The following is a 17,126-nucleotide window of genomic DNA, read 5'->3' on the forward strand; positions in this document are numbered from 1 at the left end:
GTTATATCTAGGATCTTCAAATCACAAAGGACTACCTTAAACTTCCATCCATTCGACTTTGCATCATTTCCTTATTGGTTGATATTGATTCATTTGGGGTTGTAAGTGCAATGATCACGTCCCAAAGACGCAGTCTATTCGTAAGCTAACCCATTTGCATGGTCTGAGTTTTAACTGTTGTAAAATTGTAGTTCACAGTTACAAATTAACAAAAAAAGCTGATAGTTGTTAGTTGCTGAAAAGTCAAAGCAAAATGAGGAAAAGGACCAGTGACCGTGACGATGTTTCCAAGTCGTCAGGCTCCAAGGTCCAACCTGTGGAAGTTGCCTCATCAAGTGTGAAACCGTAAGTATTCTAAATAAATGCTAGCTATTGTTTTTAAGACTCATCTTTGGAAACAATGGACACAAAATGAATTAAACAAAGTCAGCAAATATTTAAATTGGGAATAACGTCTTCTACCTCTCTCTCTCCCCAGCTCCAGCTGTTGGTTGTGGTTGAAAAGAGGTTTATTGGCACTAGTTGTTTTATACATATCCGTGCCTTTAATGTTGCGACTCTCCCCTGACTTGCTGACACATATAGTATATTCCCACAGAAGTAAGATTTTAAACATCAGCCTACTATTAACATAATAAAATAAGAAGACGTGACTGAACCCACTGATTTTTGCTCCTCTCTTTCAGTCAGGGTCCCATTCTTAACTGATCTCAGCCAACCTGCTGACCTTTCTCTAAATCATACTGTGAACCTGTACCTTTCACCTGAAGAAGGAGTATCACTGGGTGTATGGTGAGTTACTTATTTGTAACGATGATTATGTGGTCCATCACCTTGCCTACTGCTAGGCTAATAATCTTAGGTGAAATTTAATGCTGTGTCAATTTGTCACCAGGTGTGTGCTCTATTTAAATATTCAGGATGTAATCCATTTTCAATGTGTCATTTTACTCAGGCACACAGTTCCTGAAAATCAGTGGAAACAGGCTCAGGGGAAGGACTTGGACTGGTATCAGAGCTCTTTGAGAGGTGGAAGTCCAATTGTTATTTACCTCCATGGAAATGGAGGTACAAGGTATCAGGATGATTGTAGGCCTATTCTTTGCTAAACATATTGCATATGATAGACATTGCAATACTTTTTCAGAAGACACTACAGGTATGATAATTAAGTAGTGTTAGTTACTTATACAGCTGTTTGTGATCTTTGTTACCTATATCTGTGCTCATTGTGTTCATTCAAATAGGGCAGCGAGTCACCGTGTGGGACTAGCTAATGTAAGTGACTGCTTTTTACAAAAGTCAGTTTTCTACTACATATTATAAGCCTACTATTTAAAAATAAGTGATTTATCCGCTGCTACGTCTATAGGTTCTGAGTGCAGTAGGTTACCATGTTCTGGCTTTGGATTACAGAGGTTGGTGAATTCAATCTATTTAGTGAAGCTATTGTATGACGTAACATGTTTTTGCTTGGTTTGATACACTGCTCCAAGATATTTCAGATTTTTACTGTCGTAGGGCTGCCACTCTACTATTTTTGACCTCTCCTTCTGATGTTGGTTTCCATCTGACTGGCTGCCACCTTGTGGCCACACTATGTCATACGAGTTGTGTAGCCATTGACATTGGAAATTCTGTCAGGATTTGGAGATTCCTCAGGGAAACCCACTGAAGCTGGACTGACTACTGATGTCCTTCATTTGTATCAGTGGGTGAAAGCCCACAGCGGTAGCAGTCTGGTCTTAATTTGGGGACACTCCCTTGGCACTGGGTCAGTGGTAATACATTATTTAAAAAAAATCAAGCAAATGGATGATCAATGTTCTCTGGTTCTGTATTGAGAGCTTTTCACATTTTCCTTGAAAAGTCCTTTCCTGGAACCTTACCTTTTACGCATACAGAATTGGTCAAAATGAACAAAAATGAGATTGCCCTGGCTACCACTACTTGTGTGAATAATCGAAAAGGGCCTGAAGTAACTTCCCCTAATGCACCTCCTTATCTTTATTCAGAGTGGCCACAAACACTGCAGTCAAACTAGTGGAACATGGTAGGTACAGAAATTCTACTTACGTTATGATTTTTTTTTTCTCAGTTACAAAATGGAAAGGCATCACAAAAAAAAGTAAACAATACAAAACCGAACAAAAGTTATAAATGATCATAGTATACATTTCCTGAATACTATTCTTCTGATAGTGAGAATGTAACTACATTTTAAATTTTAAAGGGGTGGTGGTTGATGGTGTGATTCTTGAGGGTGCATTCACAAATGTTCGACAGCAAGGTGCCCATCATCCTTTCACCTGGGTAAGACACATTATTTATATATGTATATATTTATAAAAATGTGTGTGTATATGTGTATATATATATATATTAAAATATATATACATAATACATATTAATACATAAATATGGGTTAAATAGGACTTGTTCCAATTCTAATGTCATCCGTCTGTTAACATATTTTATATCTTTCCACCCTTAGTTTTACTGGAGGTTTCCAGGCTTTGATTACTTTTTTCTGGACACATTGTCAAAGAACAATGTTATTTTCCCTAATGATGACAAGTAAGTGAATTGTACGTTTTTATTCAAACACCGCCCTTTTGCCCTTTTTTTGAGAGGCACATATAGAAATCAATTCCGTATATGATCCATATACCATAACATGCACCATTTAAAATATTGTAGCAACCTGAGGAAACGGTTGTGCTATTTGTTTACAGTATGTGCTGATTAGTGCAAGGGTTTCTGGGGCTGTTAGTTTTCATTTAATTATGTTTTCATAATGCTGTGTTCACGTTTTAGTCATTGTTGTGTTTCATGTTGTATGGGTTTTGGTATTTGTATGTCTAGGAACGTGTTGGGGACTGTTTTGTAATGTCACCATGACCTAGTTTGGGATGGGAATTGATTACATCTGGTCAGTTTACCAGTTGAAAGTGTTAATAAAGTGTTAATAAACAGTATTCCTGTCATTTAAGGCATACCGGTTTGCTTAGAAAAAACTGAGACATCTCCGTCCGCATGATTGCTTCATGCCAGATTGTCACAATATATATATTTTTTAATTCACCCTTACTTTGAAAATAATTATATATTTTTTTATAATAATATTTCTATCACAGTTGGGTTTCTGTCTTTCTGCAGTTTAAAAAAAATAAGGAGTCCTCTATTAATTCTTCATGCGGAAGATGATCACATAGTCCCTATCCACATGGCTGAGCAGGTGAGATGAACATTTATCAACAAAGTCTTTATTTTTGTCTTCTATCTGTTCATGTTTATAATAAGCATAATTCTAAAGCTGAATTAGCCTCTCTTCAAATGAAACTCTCATATAAATATATAAAACTCTGATATTGTCTAACTTCACAACTGCTACTTTTTACACTCCTTTAAAGTTGTATCAAATAGCGCAGAGTAACCAGAACTTAAAGAATCAAGTCAAAATGGTACCATTTAGTGGATCCCTTGGGTATAAGCACAATGGATTATACAAAGACCTTCACCTGCCAGACATAATTCGGTGAGAACATTTTAAAATTTTAAGTGGTAATTTTAATGCTATGCATTCCTACAATGTACGTAAATGTTTATCCTTTTCACAACAGGGAATTTGTTCTGTCACTGGCCCAGTAATTCACCAGTGAATACACAAGACTCATCAGACATCATGATTCAGATGATTTCAGAACACAGCCTGTGAAATATTGCTGCACAGTTTTATACTACTAGGCAACCCTTATGTATCAGTGTCATTGATCACCAGATTAAACAAACTTTTAGTAGTCAACAAGTTACAGCCCTGAGAGCATTCGGATTCAACTTATTATGCTGTGTAAATATGGTTGAGAATAACATTATGGTAAAACTGCAACCCTCTTCTATTGTTGAAGGAGTTTGATGTGTCTGGATTAAATACCAAAAAATAATTAAAGTGTCCTATAAACAAATAACTTATTACTATTTTTCTGAGAGAATGTCTGACTCAAGGAATCTATTTATATATTTTGAAGGTCTGTAGAGGTACTGTTTCCGGTCTTGATCACTGGAAAACTCCGTTTTCAAACGTTGCTATGTACATAATCAACCTATTTGTTGTGGCGTGAGTTAAGTCCGGTTTCATAAAATCACTTTACCAAAGGTAAAACGATGTAGTTCAAGCAATCAGATGACGTGGCTGAAGGTGGTGGACAGCGCAGCACACTAGTTCCAAAATTCAACAGCTTGCTCAACGTTTTTTCTTTTGGTTGGAGGAGACATACCATGTGACATCATTTCATCAATCAGGAGTGAGTGCGATTGTAAAGTGTGAGGCATTTACGCCATATGCGTCTGCAAGCATCCTAAAAAACTGCCACTGTCATACAACCAGGAAGAAGGTGGGATAGCCCTAACAAAGCTAACATCCCAAATCTGTGTAAACTTTCCCAGAAAATGATGGGGTCTTCCAGATGGAAGATTGCAGTGATGGTCTTCTTCTCTATTGCGGGGCTATTAATACCGGTCGAATCTGATGAACACGAACACACGGTAAGAACAGTAAGAACATTTGAGGCCGATTGCAAATGGGAAGCCTTGCGTGTGCCGAAATAATGGTCAGTTTTGGCTGTAGTTAGCTACAGACACTCGCTTGATTGTGATACTAGCAAAAGTATCGGTATATCGCCAGCTAAAGCAATGCAATTGGTGACTTGTCACATCCTCCGTCTACAAAGGGTCAGTGGAAACAGTTCTGCCCTAACTGATTTGTTAGCATGCTAGGGTGTCGCGTTAGCTAGACGGTAAGCTACCTCGGTCGGGTTACTGTAGCGGTAGCTATTAGCTAACGACAATGTTAGCTTCTAGATGGCTAACTAGCTAGCACTGACAGGTAGAATGTAAGGATTTCGAAATCATCACAGATTTAACCAGATGCATGCACACAGTCACTTGTAGTTGCTTTAACTATATGGTTTAAATGTTGTCATTTAACCAACTTATTACGTTAGTGGGCATAAGAAAACTACTGTAATTAGCAAGCGCACAATGTGAACGTCAGTGCAAGAAAACAGCCAGGCGTTCGGGTCTTCAGGCCTCCCTCTCAAAAGCCTCTGCAGGAGCCCAATATAAATACATTGTGTTGTGTGAGAAAGTTGAGTGCTTCTAACGGTGGTAGCTTACACAAGGATCGTCTGTTTATGATGTGTAGCCATAGAAGCATCAATTTCTATCAGATTTGTCAAGACAAGTTTGTGTAGCGACTTTACAGGTTGCTGCTAGCTGCAGGAGAACTAACGCTAACACAATCCAGTGTTATATTTGCTGTCTTGACCAGTACTGATAAAAAACAGGCTCTAAGACAATTTTGTGTTTACATACATTGAATAAACGGTTGCGTGTTTGATAATATTATACATAACAGTTCTGTAGCTTGTCTACCCGTGAATGCATGTTCAACAATAACTGCATTTACTGTTGACATACATTTGAAACATAAGATATTTAATCATTTATAATGACCTAAAAAAGTTCGCAGTATGCAAATCAAGAAATAGAAAATAGATAACAGTTTGGTTTGAGTCTGTACAGTATGCTATAGTTATTATGGCTTGAATAACATGTCTTTAAGCTTCATGGAACCAGAAAGACAAGTGAAACGGGTGCAGTATGTGTATGTATTTAATGTTTTCTTTTTTCAACAGTACATAGATAAAGAAGAGGTGGTTCTATGGATGAATACAGTGGGGCCTTACCATAACAGACAAGAAACGTACAAGTATTTCTCCCTACCCTTCTGTGTGGGCACTAAAAAAACCATTAGCCATTATCATGAAACACTCGGAGAGGCGCTGCAAGGAGTGGAGTTGGAATTCAGTGGGTTAGACATCAAATTCAAAGGTATCTAATTTTCCACCATGAAGTCAGTCTTTACAGATTTACAGTAAATGTATGTCTTATTAACATGTCTTATACATACTCATTATTGGAATCCATCCGTGTGCTATTTTGTGTATTACCTTATACCATTGTTTTTCTCTCAACAGATGAAGTCATGCAAACTACATACTGTGAAATTGAGCTGGACAGAGAGAAACGGGATGCTTTTGTGTATGCTATCAAGAACCATTACTGGTACCAAATGTACATTGATGACCTACCTATTTGGGGTGAGTGATGTTGGATTACAGGCCTGTAAAGTTACAACCTACCGTTTTAAGTTTTAACACCTTGTTTGCTCTTGTATGAGCTTATCATAACCTTTTTTTGCTAGTGGTTGACATAGAACATTGATGAACATGATACTGGTGGTTCTTGTGTAAAGCTGATTTAACAATGGTAGCTAATGAAGATGAGCAATTTTCTTTTATAGATTTCAAGTAGGATTTGACTATGTATGTTCCCTTTTACATGGTACAGTTTATTGCATTGATCATTTAACATACCAGTGCCTCATTCTCCAAATATTTCTCATATCTGAAATTTGTTTTAACTTGTAGACAAAGTAAATCAAAAGCCATGACCAATAATGCTTTTATATACAGTAGGTGTATCTGTTATAGGGTTGGATATTGTTCAAATTTTATTTAATCAAATTCTGGTTTAAGAGAATGGGGGAATTTAAGGCTCAACTGGGGGAGAACACGCAACAGTGCAGAAGAAACCTCTTGCATATTTTTTTTTGTACCGAAAAAAACACCAAGGAATCGTAAAACCCTTCGTAGTAAAGTTAAGAACTGAAGTAGAATCAAAATGCAGTGTCTTATCATAACCAAGGCTATTGGGAATTTGGAACCAGTTCTAAAATAGAACCGGTTCTCGATACCCAACTCTAATCTGTTATTGAACCGGATGTTTGTGAACTGAAGGTGGGTCTAGAGGCCTTTTTGTTTAGTTATTACATACAATTGGAATTCAGTACTTCCTTATGGTTTACTCACTGAGAATCAATATAGACTTTGGCCCTAAATCCAGTTGCCGTGTTTTATACTAGCACTTTGCTATTACCAGTTAATTCAGCATTGACTGTGTTGCAGGAATTGTCGGAGAGGCAGATGAAAATGGAGAAGACCATTACTTGTGGACTTACAAGAAACTGGAGATTGGCTTCAATGGAAATAGAATTGTTGATGTCAACTTGACCAGTGAAGGCAAAGTCAAGCTTGTTCCAAACACAAGAATTGCTATGTCTTATTCTGTAAGTGTTGTTATATTTCATATTCATTGTGTAAAATGGGATGGTACCACATGGCAAGAAGTCACAACCATCCATCTCATCATAGGTGAAGTGGAAGAAGTCCGACGTGAAGTTTGAGGACCGGTTTGACAAATACCTTGATCCATCCTTTTTCCAGCACAGAGTAAGTTGCTTTTGTTACAGTGGCATGTATGTAGATCCTCAGCCTGCCAAATATCTGCTCCGCTGTGAAAGCTAGAAAGGGTTTTGATATGTTCTGAATGTTAATAACATTTGTAATATATTCTTCATTCATTTATTATATAGATTCACTGGTTTTCCATCTTCAACTCCTTTATGATGGTGATTTTCCTGGTGGGCCTGGTATCCATGATCCTGATGAGAACACTCAGGAAAGACTATGCCAGATACAGCAAGGAGGAGGAGATGGATGACATGGTAACTGTGTTTTTTTATAAACAGTACTGATGATTGCATATTATTTGCAGTAACAATGTCAAATCCTCCTGTGTGTCATTGGTCTTCAATATAACCTGATAGTATAACTTTGTATCATAGGACCGGGACTTAGGAGATGAGTATGGGTGGAAGCAGGTCCATGGAGATGTGTTCAGACCCTCCAGCCACCCCATGATCTTCTCCTCCCTCATTGGCTCCGGCTGCCAGATCTTCTCTGTCTCCTTTATCGTCATCCTCGTGGCCATGATTGAGGATCTGTACACAGAGTGAGTCATAAAAACAATGGATTAAAACCTTATGGGTGCTGTATCTTACTCCTTACTCTTGTATGAACCCTGTGACATACCATTTTTTCTCTGCAGGAGAGGATCCATGCTGAGCACAGCCATATTTGTGTATGCCGCCACCTCTCCAGTGAATGGGTACTTTGGTGGAAGTTTGTATGCAAAACAAGGAGGTGAGTTGGTTTCATATTAGTTCCGACGTGCCAAACCTTTACTTTCCTTTGAAAACATGACAGTTCACACCCAATTAAGTTGAGCTAACACCTTATATATTCATGTCATCGTGTAGGCAGGCGATGGATTAAACAGATGTTTATTGGAGCCTTCCTGATCCCAGCCATGGTGTGTGGGACAGCCTTCTTCATCAACTTCATTGCCATCTACTACCATGCCTCCCGAGCCATCCCCTTTGGTACTATGGTGAGTATTAAAAGCCAAACCCCTCCAGTTATGACGATTGCGCAAACTGCAAGAAGCCCATTTAAATGAACCTTTCCAGGAAAAGTCAACATGGAATATTCACTAAAGGAGTATTTCCTTGATGCTCTCATCAATTTATCTGCTACTTTTCCCTTCAGATTGCTGTTTGCTGCATCTGCTTCTTTGTAATTCTGCCACTAAACCTTGTGGGGACCATTCTGGGAAGAAATTTGTCGGGCCAGCCTAACTTTCCCTGTCGAGTTAATGCTGTGCCCAGACCGATCCCAGAGAAGAAATGGTACGATCATACTGACAAGACGTGTTGTCATTTGTTTGAGTTTTTGTTTCAAACTTTAATCTAAAATAATTTTATTTTCATGAGATATGACCTTTATTCTTTTATTGAACGTATATATGACTATAAATGACAGACCACATCTTCCATGTAATTTTTAGGCCTTATGAATGCAGCTTTGACTTTGAATAAATTCAGGTTGCATGTGTATGCAAAACCAAATTGTGGTCAATAAGAAATCAACAAATTGTTTTCAGGTTCATGGAGCCGGCTGTCATTGTCTGCCTTGGAGGAATCCTCCCATTCGGTTCCATTTTCATTGAAATGTAAGCCAGTCCTACACCTGTCAATAGGCTATGCAATTCCCAACATTTACAGTATATTAGACATTACATAAAGAAATGTATATTTTCTGCTCACCTTTCAGGTACTTCATCTTCACTTCATTCTGGGCCTACAAGATTTACTATGTGTACGGGTTCATGATGCTGGTCCTGGTAATCCTGTGCATCGTGACTGTGTGTGTAACCATTGTTTGCACATACTTTCTCCTCAATGCTGAAGACTACAGGTGGTGAGTAAAGGATCATAATTAGTCAATTTGCTTGTCCCACCGTATTTAAATTGGCACTGTTATGTGCAGATTAATATCAATTCATCAATAGAGGATTGTGTGTCTTGAAATAGAATGTTCCGTGTCTTTTTGTTACAGGCAATGGACAAGTTTCCTCTCTGCTGCATCCACTGCTGTTTATGTTTACATGTACTCCTTTTACTACTACTTCTTCAAAACTAAGTGAGTTCAACTGAATTTTCCCTTATTTCATGCATGAAAAGTAGTTATTTTATATTTGTACTGGTAAAGCAAATATTCTGGCTGTTAGAATAATTATATTCAATCCCAGTGTTTAATTTTAACTGTAGTTATTGTTGTTGTCTGTAACTAACCACTAAATCCTCCCTGTCTGTTTCAGGATGTATGGTCTGTTCCAGACATCCTTCTACTTTGGCTACATGGCTGTGTTCAGCACTTCCCTGGGAATCATGTGTGGTGAGTTCTGTGGCCCTTTATTCACTTAATTTCCGGCCCCCAGCCTGGCAGGGAGGTGCCAAGTATTCTAGCTGCATTCATGATTATTATTCATGTCTGGGGCTTTGAAGTGTTTTCACTAACTAAAATAATTTTGATGACTCAGTATCTAGAAATCATTATGTACCTTACTTTTTCAGGAGCTGTTGGGTATATGGGAACAAGTGCCTTTGTGAGGAAGATCTACACAAATGTGAAAATTGACTAAGAAGCAAGTTACCACAGAGATCCATGGATCAGCCTAAGAGCTTTTCCCAACTGAAGCCGAGGGCACAAATAATTTTTTTGTTTGCAGGAAGAGATTGTGCTATCTCACTTTGTACAAATGTAGTTTTCCATTTTCTGAATGAATTTCGATGTCGCAAAATGAAATCCACCTTGATGAACAAGAGTATGTTTGCAGACAATACATAAACTTTGGTTCTGTTTTTATCAACTTCTTTCAAACAATATTGTGGAGAAAATGTAACATGGCTTCTTAAACCTTTCGAACAGTCCCACCCAACACCGAGAACACAGATCTTTATTGATGGTATAGTCTAGCTCTCTTCAGTGAAGAGGCCGAAGTGTATAGAAAGCCTTTGTTCTATTGTATTAGAATATTGGAAAGGTGGGTTTGCGTCCATGCTCTGCTTTGATTCTATTTTGTATTACGGAGTCACTCAGAGTTCCGTGTTGTTCATGTATGTTGGTCTCCACATACAGCTACACCTGACACCTTTTCATCAAATGTTCATCCATGGTAAATCTGGATGTTATTTGCAGAGTGGACACTATTTCCATAAACTGACAATTATATCTTAGTTCCCAAATACAGTAGTGGACATCCATCCCACCTAAGGAGAAATATTTTAGCTCTGTTGTAGTTAACTGTACAAATAAAAAGAAGTAAACCAATAAAAACAGGATCAATGCTTTTGAGGTACAGTTTAAATGACAGATTGTTTTAAATGGATGTTTGATGTGATCCAATCCCTGTTTAGTCTTATGTTTTCTTAATGTTTGGGTTTGAATGAAGTCTACTTGTAAAGATAATATATGGATAGGGGGAAATGTGTATATAACCTTAATAATGTACCTTTAGATGTAGATCCCAAATGTATTTTGGTTGTACAGATTTACTACAGGGTGTTTTTTTTAATGAATCATTCAGTTATAAACAAAAACAATTTTGGTTTGGTGCGTTGGGGATGGGGTGGGGGGCATTCTTTCATCTTGCCTGAACTTGCATGAATCGCTCATTAAATTGTATTTTCTTTGCCGGTTATAGTTTAGTTGTTTTGTTTTTTTATTCCCTGGTGCGTGCATCTCTTGTTCTCTAGCAGGTTCAGAAATTAAAGGCAAGTTTTGTTGACTTTGCTCTGCTTCCAGAAGAGGTGTATTGACACCTCTGTCCTTTTGGTTATGTATTTTATTTAAAGCTTTAAAAGGCTTTCCATTTTTGGTCAGCTGTTTTCTCATCTTTTGTTACCATAAACTGAAACATCATTGTGAATGTCATGGAATGAGGCAGTTGCTGAATTTCTGCAAACATACTGTACAAAGTGAAATTTATGTACACTTAACTAGATGTTTTCATAGCTACATACAGTGCTGCAGAGTGTTAAAAAAAGCTTTTTTCCATTTTGTTGTGTAAATACAGTATGTTCCTTGTATGAGAAGTGGCAATGCCTTTTTTTCTAATTTCAATTTTTCCCCTCACTGAAGTTGATTTTGGCACCTCACGTGTACCATATGTCTGGCATTTTGAACCTGCATATTAACTTGCTGTAAAAAATAAACAAAATAAACTTGTTTATGTACAGGGGTTATATAGGCATGGTTTATTAATGAGTGTTATCAGGCTCAGAATGTTTGAACCATTTTTTATACATTTGTTTTCTTTACAAGCCAGACTAACACTAGGGGGAGGGTGGAGACATTGTATGGTCATATTTTGAAGAACAGAATTAAACAGCTGTGATGTATAGATATATAATATAATTCCATGTAAGAGGTCTGCATATAGAATTTAGACCATAATCTGAAATCCAACAATGCATCTCAATTTGCTTGGTTCTATAAAGAATTAACATGTATATAACTATTACAGACTACTGAAGTCTTAGCATTCACCCACTGATAACCAGAAGAATGAGAGTAACTTAGCCAAATGACTCCAGTCATCCATTTGCATAGAAGTAGCAAATCTAGAACTACCCATCTGAAAACCTGAAAAAAATCTGAAAAGGTGCCGGTTGCTACTGCTAGGATGACGGTGTCACCAAATACATTTGATTTCAGTTGTGGGATGGGCGTCTAGTTAACTTTTTCAAAGTACTCCTTGGAACCATCAGGGGTGGGCTTGATCTGAAAGACACATGAAACAATATTGTAAAAATGGTTTTCAATTAGTGTAAGGCTGTGGTAGAATAGCGGCTGTAGGTCAGCTGTGTTCTCACCGTGGGGGAGTCTGGAGTCCAGCTTGCTGGGCACACCTCACCATGGGTCTCCACGAACTGGAAGGCCTTCACCAGACGAAGGGTCTCCTCTACACAGCGGCCTACCGGCAGGTCATTCACACTCATGTGCTTCACCACACCGTTGGGATCAATGATGAACAGACCCCTAATAGGTAAAATGCAAGTTTCATCAGAATGTGTCTATTGTTGACACGTTAACTTAAATTGCATCAAGCTACAGGCTCTACCTCAATGCAATGCCTGGACCCTCTAGAAGAACTCCATAGTCTCTTGAAACCTGTTTGGTGAGGTCTGCTAGCAGAGGGATGTGGATGTGACCCAAGCCTCCAGTCTTCAAATGGAAAAAATACCAATTAGAGAAATACTGTTGACATTTAAGTCATTTCAATTTGAATTTTCAAGATGTACCAATGTAAGCTCTGCCTCTTTTAATGCTGTGAGATGTGTGCGAGTTAAAAGTAAGCATCATTCTGCTTCTATCAACCAATATGTCTGCCATTTAGGGTTTGATGATGGACTGGTTCTCAACATACCTTACGTGGGGTGTTTATCCATGCAAGGTGAGTGAAGTGGGAGTCCACAGACACACCCACAACTTCACAGTTGATGTCATGGAACTCATTGGCCTTGTCACTAAATGAGATGATCTCGGTCGGGCAGACAAATGTGCTGAAATGGAAAAAAGCTCCAGTTAACATACCTTAACATACACAGACATCAAGCACTTCTGCAGATAAGTCAACAGCACTCACAAATCGAGGGGGTAAAAGAAAAGGACCAGGTATTTGCCCTTGAAGTCATCTAGGCTCATCTCCTTGAACTCTCCATTGAGGACAGCTGTTGCTTTGAAATGGGGTGCATGCTGAGTGACAGCTGGAGCCCACCTGGAAGCGACTAAAGGAAAGATTAAATCAAAAAGTAATCACTCGCAGGCCTACTTCTCTAGCAATATACTAGTTTATAAATATACGTATACATTTAAAAATGAATGTGTCATTATATGTGGGACATTGTTTGCAACCGTCATCCCATACTTACTGGTTGAAAAACTGGCTTTTTTAAGAACAGGAAAACTAAGACTTCCTGCGGTGCCATTTACTAATGATGTTCCATGTGGACAGGTGCCGACTTTAACTCCTGTAGCAAGCCTTGCCTAACGCATGAGTAACACAGATATTGCATTATTATCGAGCATTACTTGAATGGCCAGACTGTTTCTAAATGTTATCTTGCAGACTGTTAACTGAACAATGTGTATTTATATTTGTTTTACTGTGACACTAGAAGCGGAATTAATTCAACTAACGTTATCTTACTGCTTACTAGCATTAGCTATTCGCTGCCAGCCATTATGCTAAACTTGACTCCGTTAAAAAGTAATCGTTGAATGGAGCTAGATATGCGTAAACATCTAATATCAAACGCGACCAAAATCAACTGTGACAATTACAAATAATAACAGTAATTTTTACTTCAAAATCTACTTTCTGGTGACTACGAGAACTTACAGAGGTCCTCAGTAGTCTTCCAATGGTGGCTGCCATTTTCTGCTATATGACAAGAAGAAGAGTTTAATGGAGTTTTACACATCATACACTTGGTTTGCGCAGAGGGTTGTTGAATAACCCTCCTATTTCGTAAAGCTGCGCAACTGATATGTTGGCTTGACGCTCATGAATCTGGTGTAAACACGCCCACTAAACACGTGATTGTTTCAGGAAGAAGTTTGTAAATAGAGCTTGACCTCAAACACATGTCCTGCTCCTGACTAGGACCCCACTGAACAGTTAGTTGTACTCCCGTAAAATAATGCCATAGGGTTATAAACAACCAATAAAGATTGGTTGCAAAAATGGATCCTAACTTGCTGTATTGGAAAAGCCAAGGCAAGGTAGTTAATTTGCAACACATATTTGGCAAAAATACCGTAGTGTTCCGAGATAAACATTTTCGGCTAATGTCTGGTTTAAATGTGCATTCTTTTACAGTCTTTCTTTAGTCGTTTACGCCTATGGTTTGATCTTCTTGATCCAAGTTATTTGCTCTCCTCCGACGTGAGTATCCTTACTGGCCCTGTTGATGGATTTATCTCACCGACACTTACAGTGGCGTCAACCAAATAGTTGTAATCATTGTTTTTTTTTTAGGATGAAATAAAAACGGCTCGTGTCCTCATTGCCAGTGGGGAAACACTGCCGAATGATGACAAGGTAATTTACTGCTAATTTAACCACGCATTTTGTGTCGTTATACTGATTAAGTTAAGTTCATCATCTTGGTCTGTGTTTTTCTCTAGATAGTGAATGCATGGAAGCTTTCTCTGGTAAGTGATGATAGTTCATGACCAATATTTATTTATTTTAATTATTCGTGTAATTTGTTAGAAAGACATTGATGTGTACCTGTTTAATAGTTAAATGAATTTATCAGTGCCTGTATTTGCAGTCTTCTGTCCATGCTGATACTGGTGCTGCACTACCAGTTGTTTTTCGTCCTCAAGGTATTGTAGAAAAAAACCTCTAACTATGCTGCATTTATTGAACTGGAAGCTTATTAAGTGTGGTTGCCTAATTAAGATATACTAGTGATACTATATTTTGTCACTGCTGCATTATGCCTGACTATTTTAAAGTAATCTTCCCAATATATATATATTTTATTATCAGCACTGTTTCCTATATCAGCCCCTTTGGTAAGTAACAATTTTATTGAGGACATTTAACTATGAACTCAGCTGTAATATTTTTAGTATTTGATGAACAAGAACCGCTAACTCTGCTAATGTGTGTTCCATTCTCAGATTGTGGCCAGTTTTTTGCCACATAGTGGAGTTAAACCTGCTCTGTTTTGGCAGGTGAGGAATCTACAGCTGATCATCTATTCCACATATAAAGATAAACCATAAAATCAGCCCAGTTTATTAATAATCAAAACATGCATTTTCTAGTTTTTGTTGCAGAGTTACAATGCTGGATTTAATTTTGCTAACAGGAACTCATCAGCTGAGCAGGTACTATTTTTTTTCAATCAAGAGGTCCCACCGTGTTTTCCTTGTTTTGTACCATGCATTATATTGATTATGTTGTCTCACTGTCAGGGAAAAAAACCTTCAATGAAGCAGGTTTTATTGCTTGTTGGATCAGTGGCGTATTCAACATGTGCAGGGGTGCGTACAGCTTGACCAAGCTTCTTTTTTTTGTATGTTGTCCTGTCATTTGTCCACTTCTTATATTAAACTATTTGACACAGTATTGTCAATTGAAGGGTAGAGTGGATATCAAATGCCTTTGGTTTTTAGTGTTGTGTAATGTGTCATTGTCATGTCTTTTTTAGGCAATTCCACAAATAGTTGTACAGCGCCTTGGCGTGATCAACCCACCTGCCCAGGTGTTTTTTAGGTCAGTATTGCCAGTGCCCCTCTCAGGTAAGTTCTTTGTATTTATGTAAGAAACTATTTTCAATCCACTTAACCCTCATACATGTTATAAGTATACTGGCAAACAATGTCTGACACTTCCTTAATTTTGAGTGATATTAATCTACTGTGTCTTGATTATGGTTGTAATCCTGTAGTTGCCCTGGCCTACTTTAATGTGCGTGTTGTCAGAAGTGAGGAGTCTGAAAATGGAATTCTGGTGTTTGATTCCAATGGAAACGCTGTTGGCACCTCCAAGGAAGCTGGAGCAAAGGCAAGTGAAGATCATTCAAGTTAAATACATTAAAAAAAACATGAGAATAAATGTTAAAATGTTATGTTTTTTTGTTTAGGCCGTGCAGGACACAGCTCTGTCCAGAGCTATACTTTTAGGCACTACGGCTGCTGTTCCTAATCTCCTGGTGTTTTTTTCAAAAACGTGAGTCTTTATTATAACAGCTCTGTAATTTTGCTACGGACATAGCTATTATTGTATTGTCTTGCATTATGATATAAAGGCATTTGTTTACATTCTCAGCATATCAGATTGTATGTATTGCCTTTAGCCTTTCATAAATGTTATCTTTGGTATATTTTAAAATGTGCTAATTTACTGTTATTTCAGAGCAAAACTTTTGACCAGGAGCCCTCTGTTGGTTGCCCCTATTCGTCACATCAGCACTGCATTAGTCCTTGGCCTAATGATCCCAGTATCCTTCAGTCTCTTTCCTCAGCTTGGAACTGTAAGTCTTACAGAACTGTTATATGTGCTTATATGTGCCACACTGGAGTACACTCAATATAAAACATTTTGTTTTACAGATTAAAAGGGAAAAGCTAGAAAAGGAGTTGCAGGCTGCTACAATTGATGGCCAGCTATTCTACCACAGGGGGCTGTGAGGAAGGATAATAAAGGCCTGACATCAAATCATCACCAAACTCTGTAGACTGGGTAGAAATAAGAATCACACCAATGAAATGAAGACACAGTTTATGGCTGCTTTGTTTACCTGATAAATACATTTGTCATATTTCCCAGTAACAAACTGATGAAGAAAAACATTGATTGTTGAGTTATTACACTTGCTTTTAGTGAGAAGACAATACATTTTACATTATTGTTACATAATGACAGCTTGGCATCACCAGGCCAGTTGCTAATGCGTATTAGTTTGGAACCTCTCAATTAATCTTCTATTTCTTTGAAGGGGCATTATAAATGGGTGCAAATCAAAATGCCTCAGGACGCGATTGGATACAAGCGATGAAATACAATTGTACAACAATTAATCTTTTAAGATGTTTCTCATGTTGGCAGGATTGTTTAATTCTGTTATTGCTCATTATTTATTTGTAAGAAACATGCACTAGTAAAGGGCTGGAAAAATATGAACTCTTTGAACAATTTGTGGTGTCCAATAATGTGATAAGCTACTTAGTAGTACTGTTAATACACATTATGCCTGTAAAATGTCTGAAAAATACAATAACTTACTACTTAAACAATTATGC

At 37.8% G+C, this 17,126-nt stretch overlaps 4 protein-coding genes across 4 annotated transcripts; 3 read left to right on the forward strand and 1 right to left on the reverse strand.

Annotated features, from left to right (window-relative positions):
• The first annotated feature begins 103 nt into the window (after positions 1-103).
• LOC146268384 (lysophosphatidylserine lipase ABHD12) lies at positions 104-3,968 on the forward strand. The gene is made up of 13 exons (XM_084667291.1): positions 104-345; positions 479-600; positions 687-792; positions 956-1,075; positions 1,248-1,278; positions 1,373-1,418; positions 1,645-1,774; positions 2,016-2,053; positions 2,234-2,313; positions 2,495-2,577; positions 3,160-3,238; positions 3,414-3,538; positions 3,624-3,968. Exons 1-13 carry the CDS (start codon positions 254-256, stop codon positions 3,649-3,651), a joined length of 1,080 nt encoding a protein of 359 aa, XP_084523417.1. The 5' UTR covers positions 104-253; the 3' UTR covers positions 3,652-3,968.
• A 380-nt stretch (positions 3,969-4,348) lies between these two features.
• Positions 4,349-11,541, forward strand: tm9sf3 (transmembrane 9 superfamily member 3). Its single transcript, XM_084667199.1, has 15 exons — positions 4,349-4,545; positions 5,697-5,892; positions 6,039-6,161; positions 7,029-7,189; positions 7,275-7,352; positions 7,496-7,627; positions 7,748-7,914; positions 8,011-8,105; positions 8,222-8,352; positions 8,511-8,650; positions 8,905-8,973; positions 9,075-9,221; positions 9,360-9,443; positions 9,622-9,698; positions 9,878-11,541. The coding sequence occupies exons 1-15, from the start codon at positions 4,450-4,452 to the stop codon at positions 9,943-9,945; spliced, it is 1,764 nt and encodes a 587-aa protein (XP_084523325.1). The 5' UTR covers positions 4,349-4,449; the 3' UTR covers positions 9,946-11,541.
• Positions 11,529-13,861, reverse strand: prdx3 (peroxiredoxin 3). The gene is made up of 7 exons (XM_084667204.1): positions 13,708-13,861; positions 13,238-13,352; positions 12,952-13,093; positions 12,733-12,868; positions 12,427-12,530; positions 12,179-12,344; positions 11,529-12,086 (listed from the first exon to the last, which is right to left on the reverse strand). Exons 1-7 carry the CDS (start codon positions 13,741-13,743, stop codon positions 12,036-12,038), a joined length of 750 nt encoding a protein of 249 aa, XP_084523330.1. The 5' UTR covers positions 13,744-13,861; the 3' UTR covers positions 11,529-12,035.
• A 48-nt stretch (positions 13,862-13,909) lies between these two features.
• sfxn4 (sideroflexin 4) lies at positions 13,910-17,019 on the forward strand. The gene is made up of 14 exons (XM_084667203.1): positions 13,910-14,090; positions 14,188-14,253; positions 14,347-14,409; positions 14,496-14,522; positions 14,645-14,699; positions 14,866-14,891; positions 15,000-15,053; positions 15,147-15,209; positions 15,297-15,365; positions 15,533-15,623; positions 15,773-15,888; positions 15,968-16,053; positions 16,240-16,357; positions 16,437-17,019. Exons 1-14 carry the CDS (start codon positions 14,052-14,054, stop codon positions 16,512-16,514), a joined length of 951 nt encoding a protein of 316 aa, XP_084523329.1. The 5' UTR covers positions 13,910-14,051; the 3' UTR covers positions 16,515-17,019.
• The last annotated feature ends 107 nt before the right edge of the window (positions 17,020-17,126 follow it).

Source organism: Hypomesus nipponensis, chromosome 11, assembly GCF_054491055.1.
Source record: "Hypomesus nipponensis isolate SF chromosome 11, ASM5449105v1, whole genome shotgun sequence".
NCBI lineage: Eukaryota > Metazoa > Chordata > Actinopteri > Osmeriformes > Osmeridae > Hypomesus > Hypomesus nipponensis.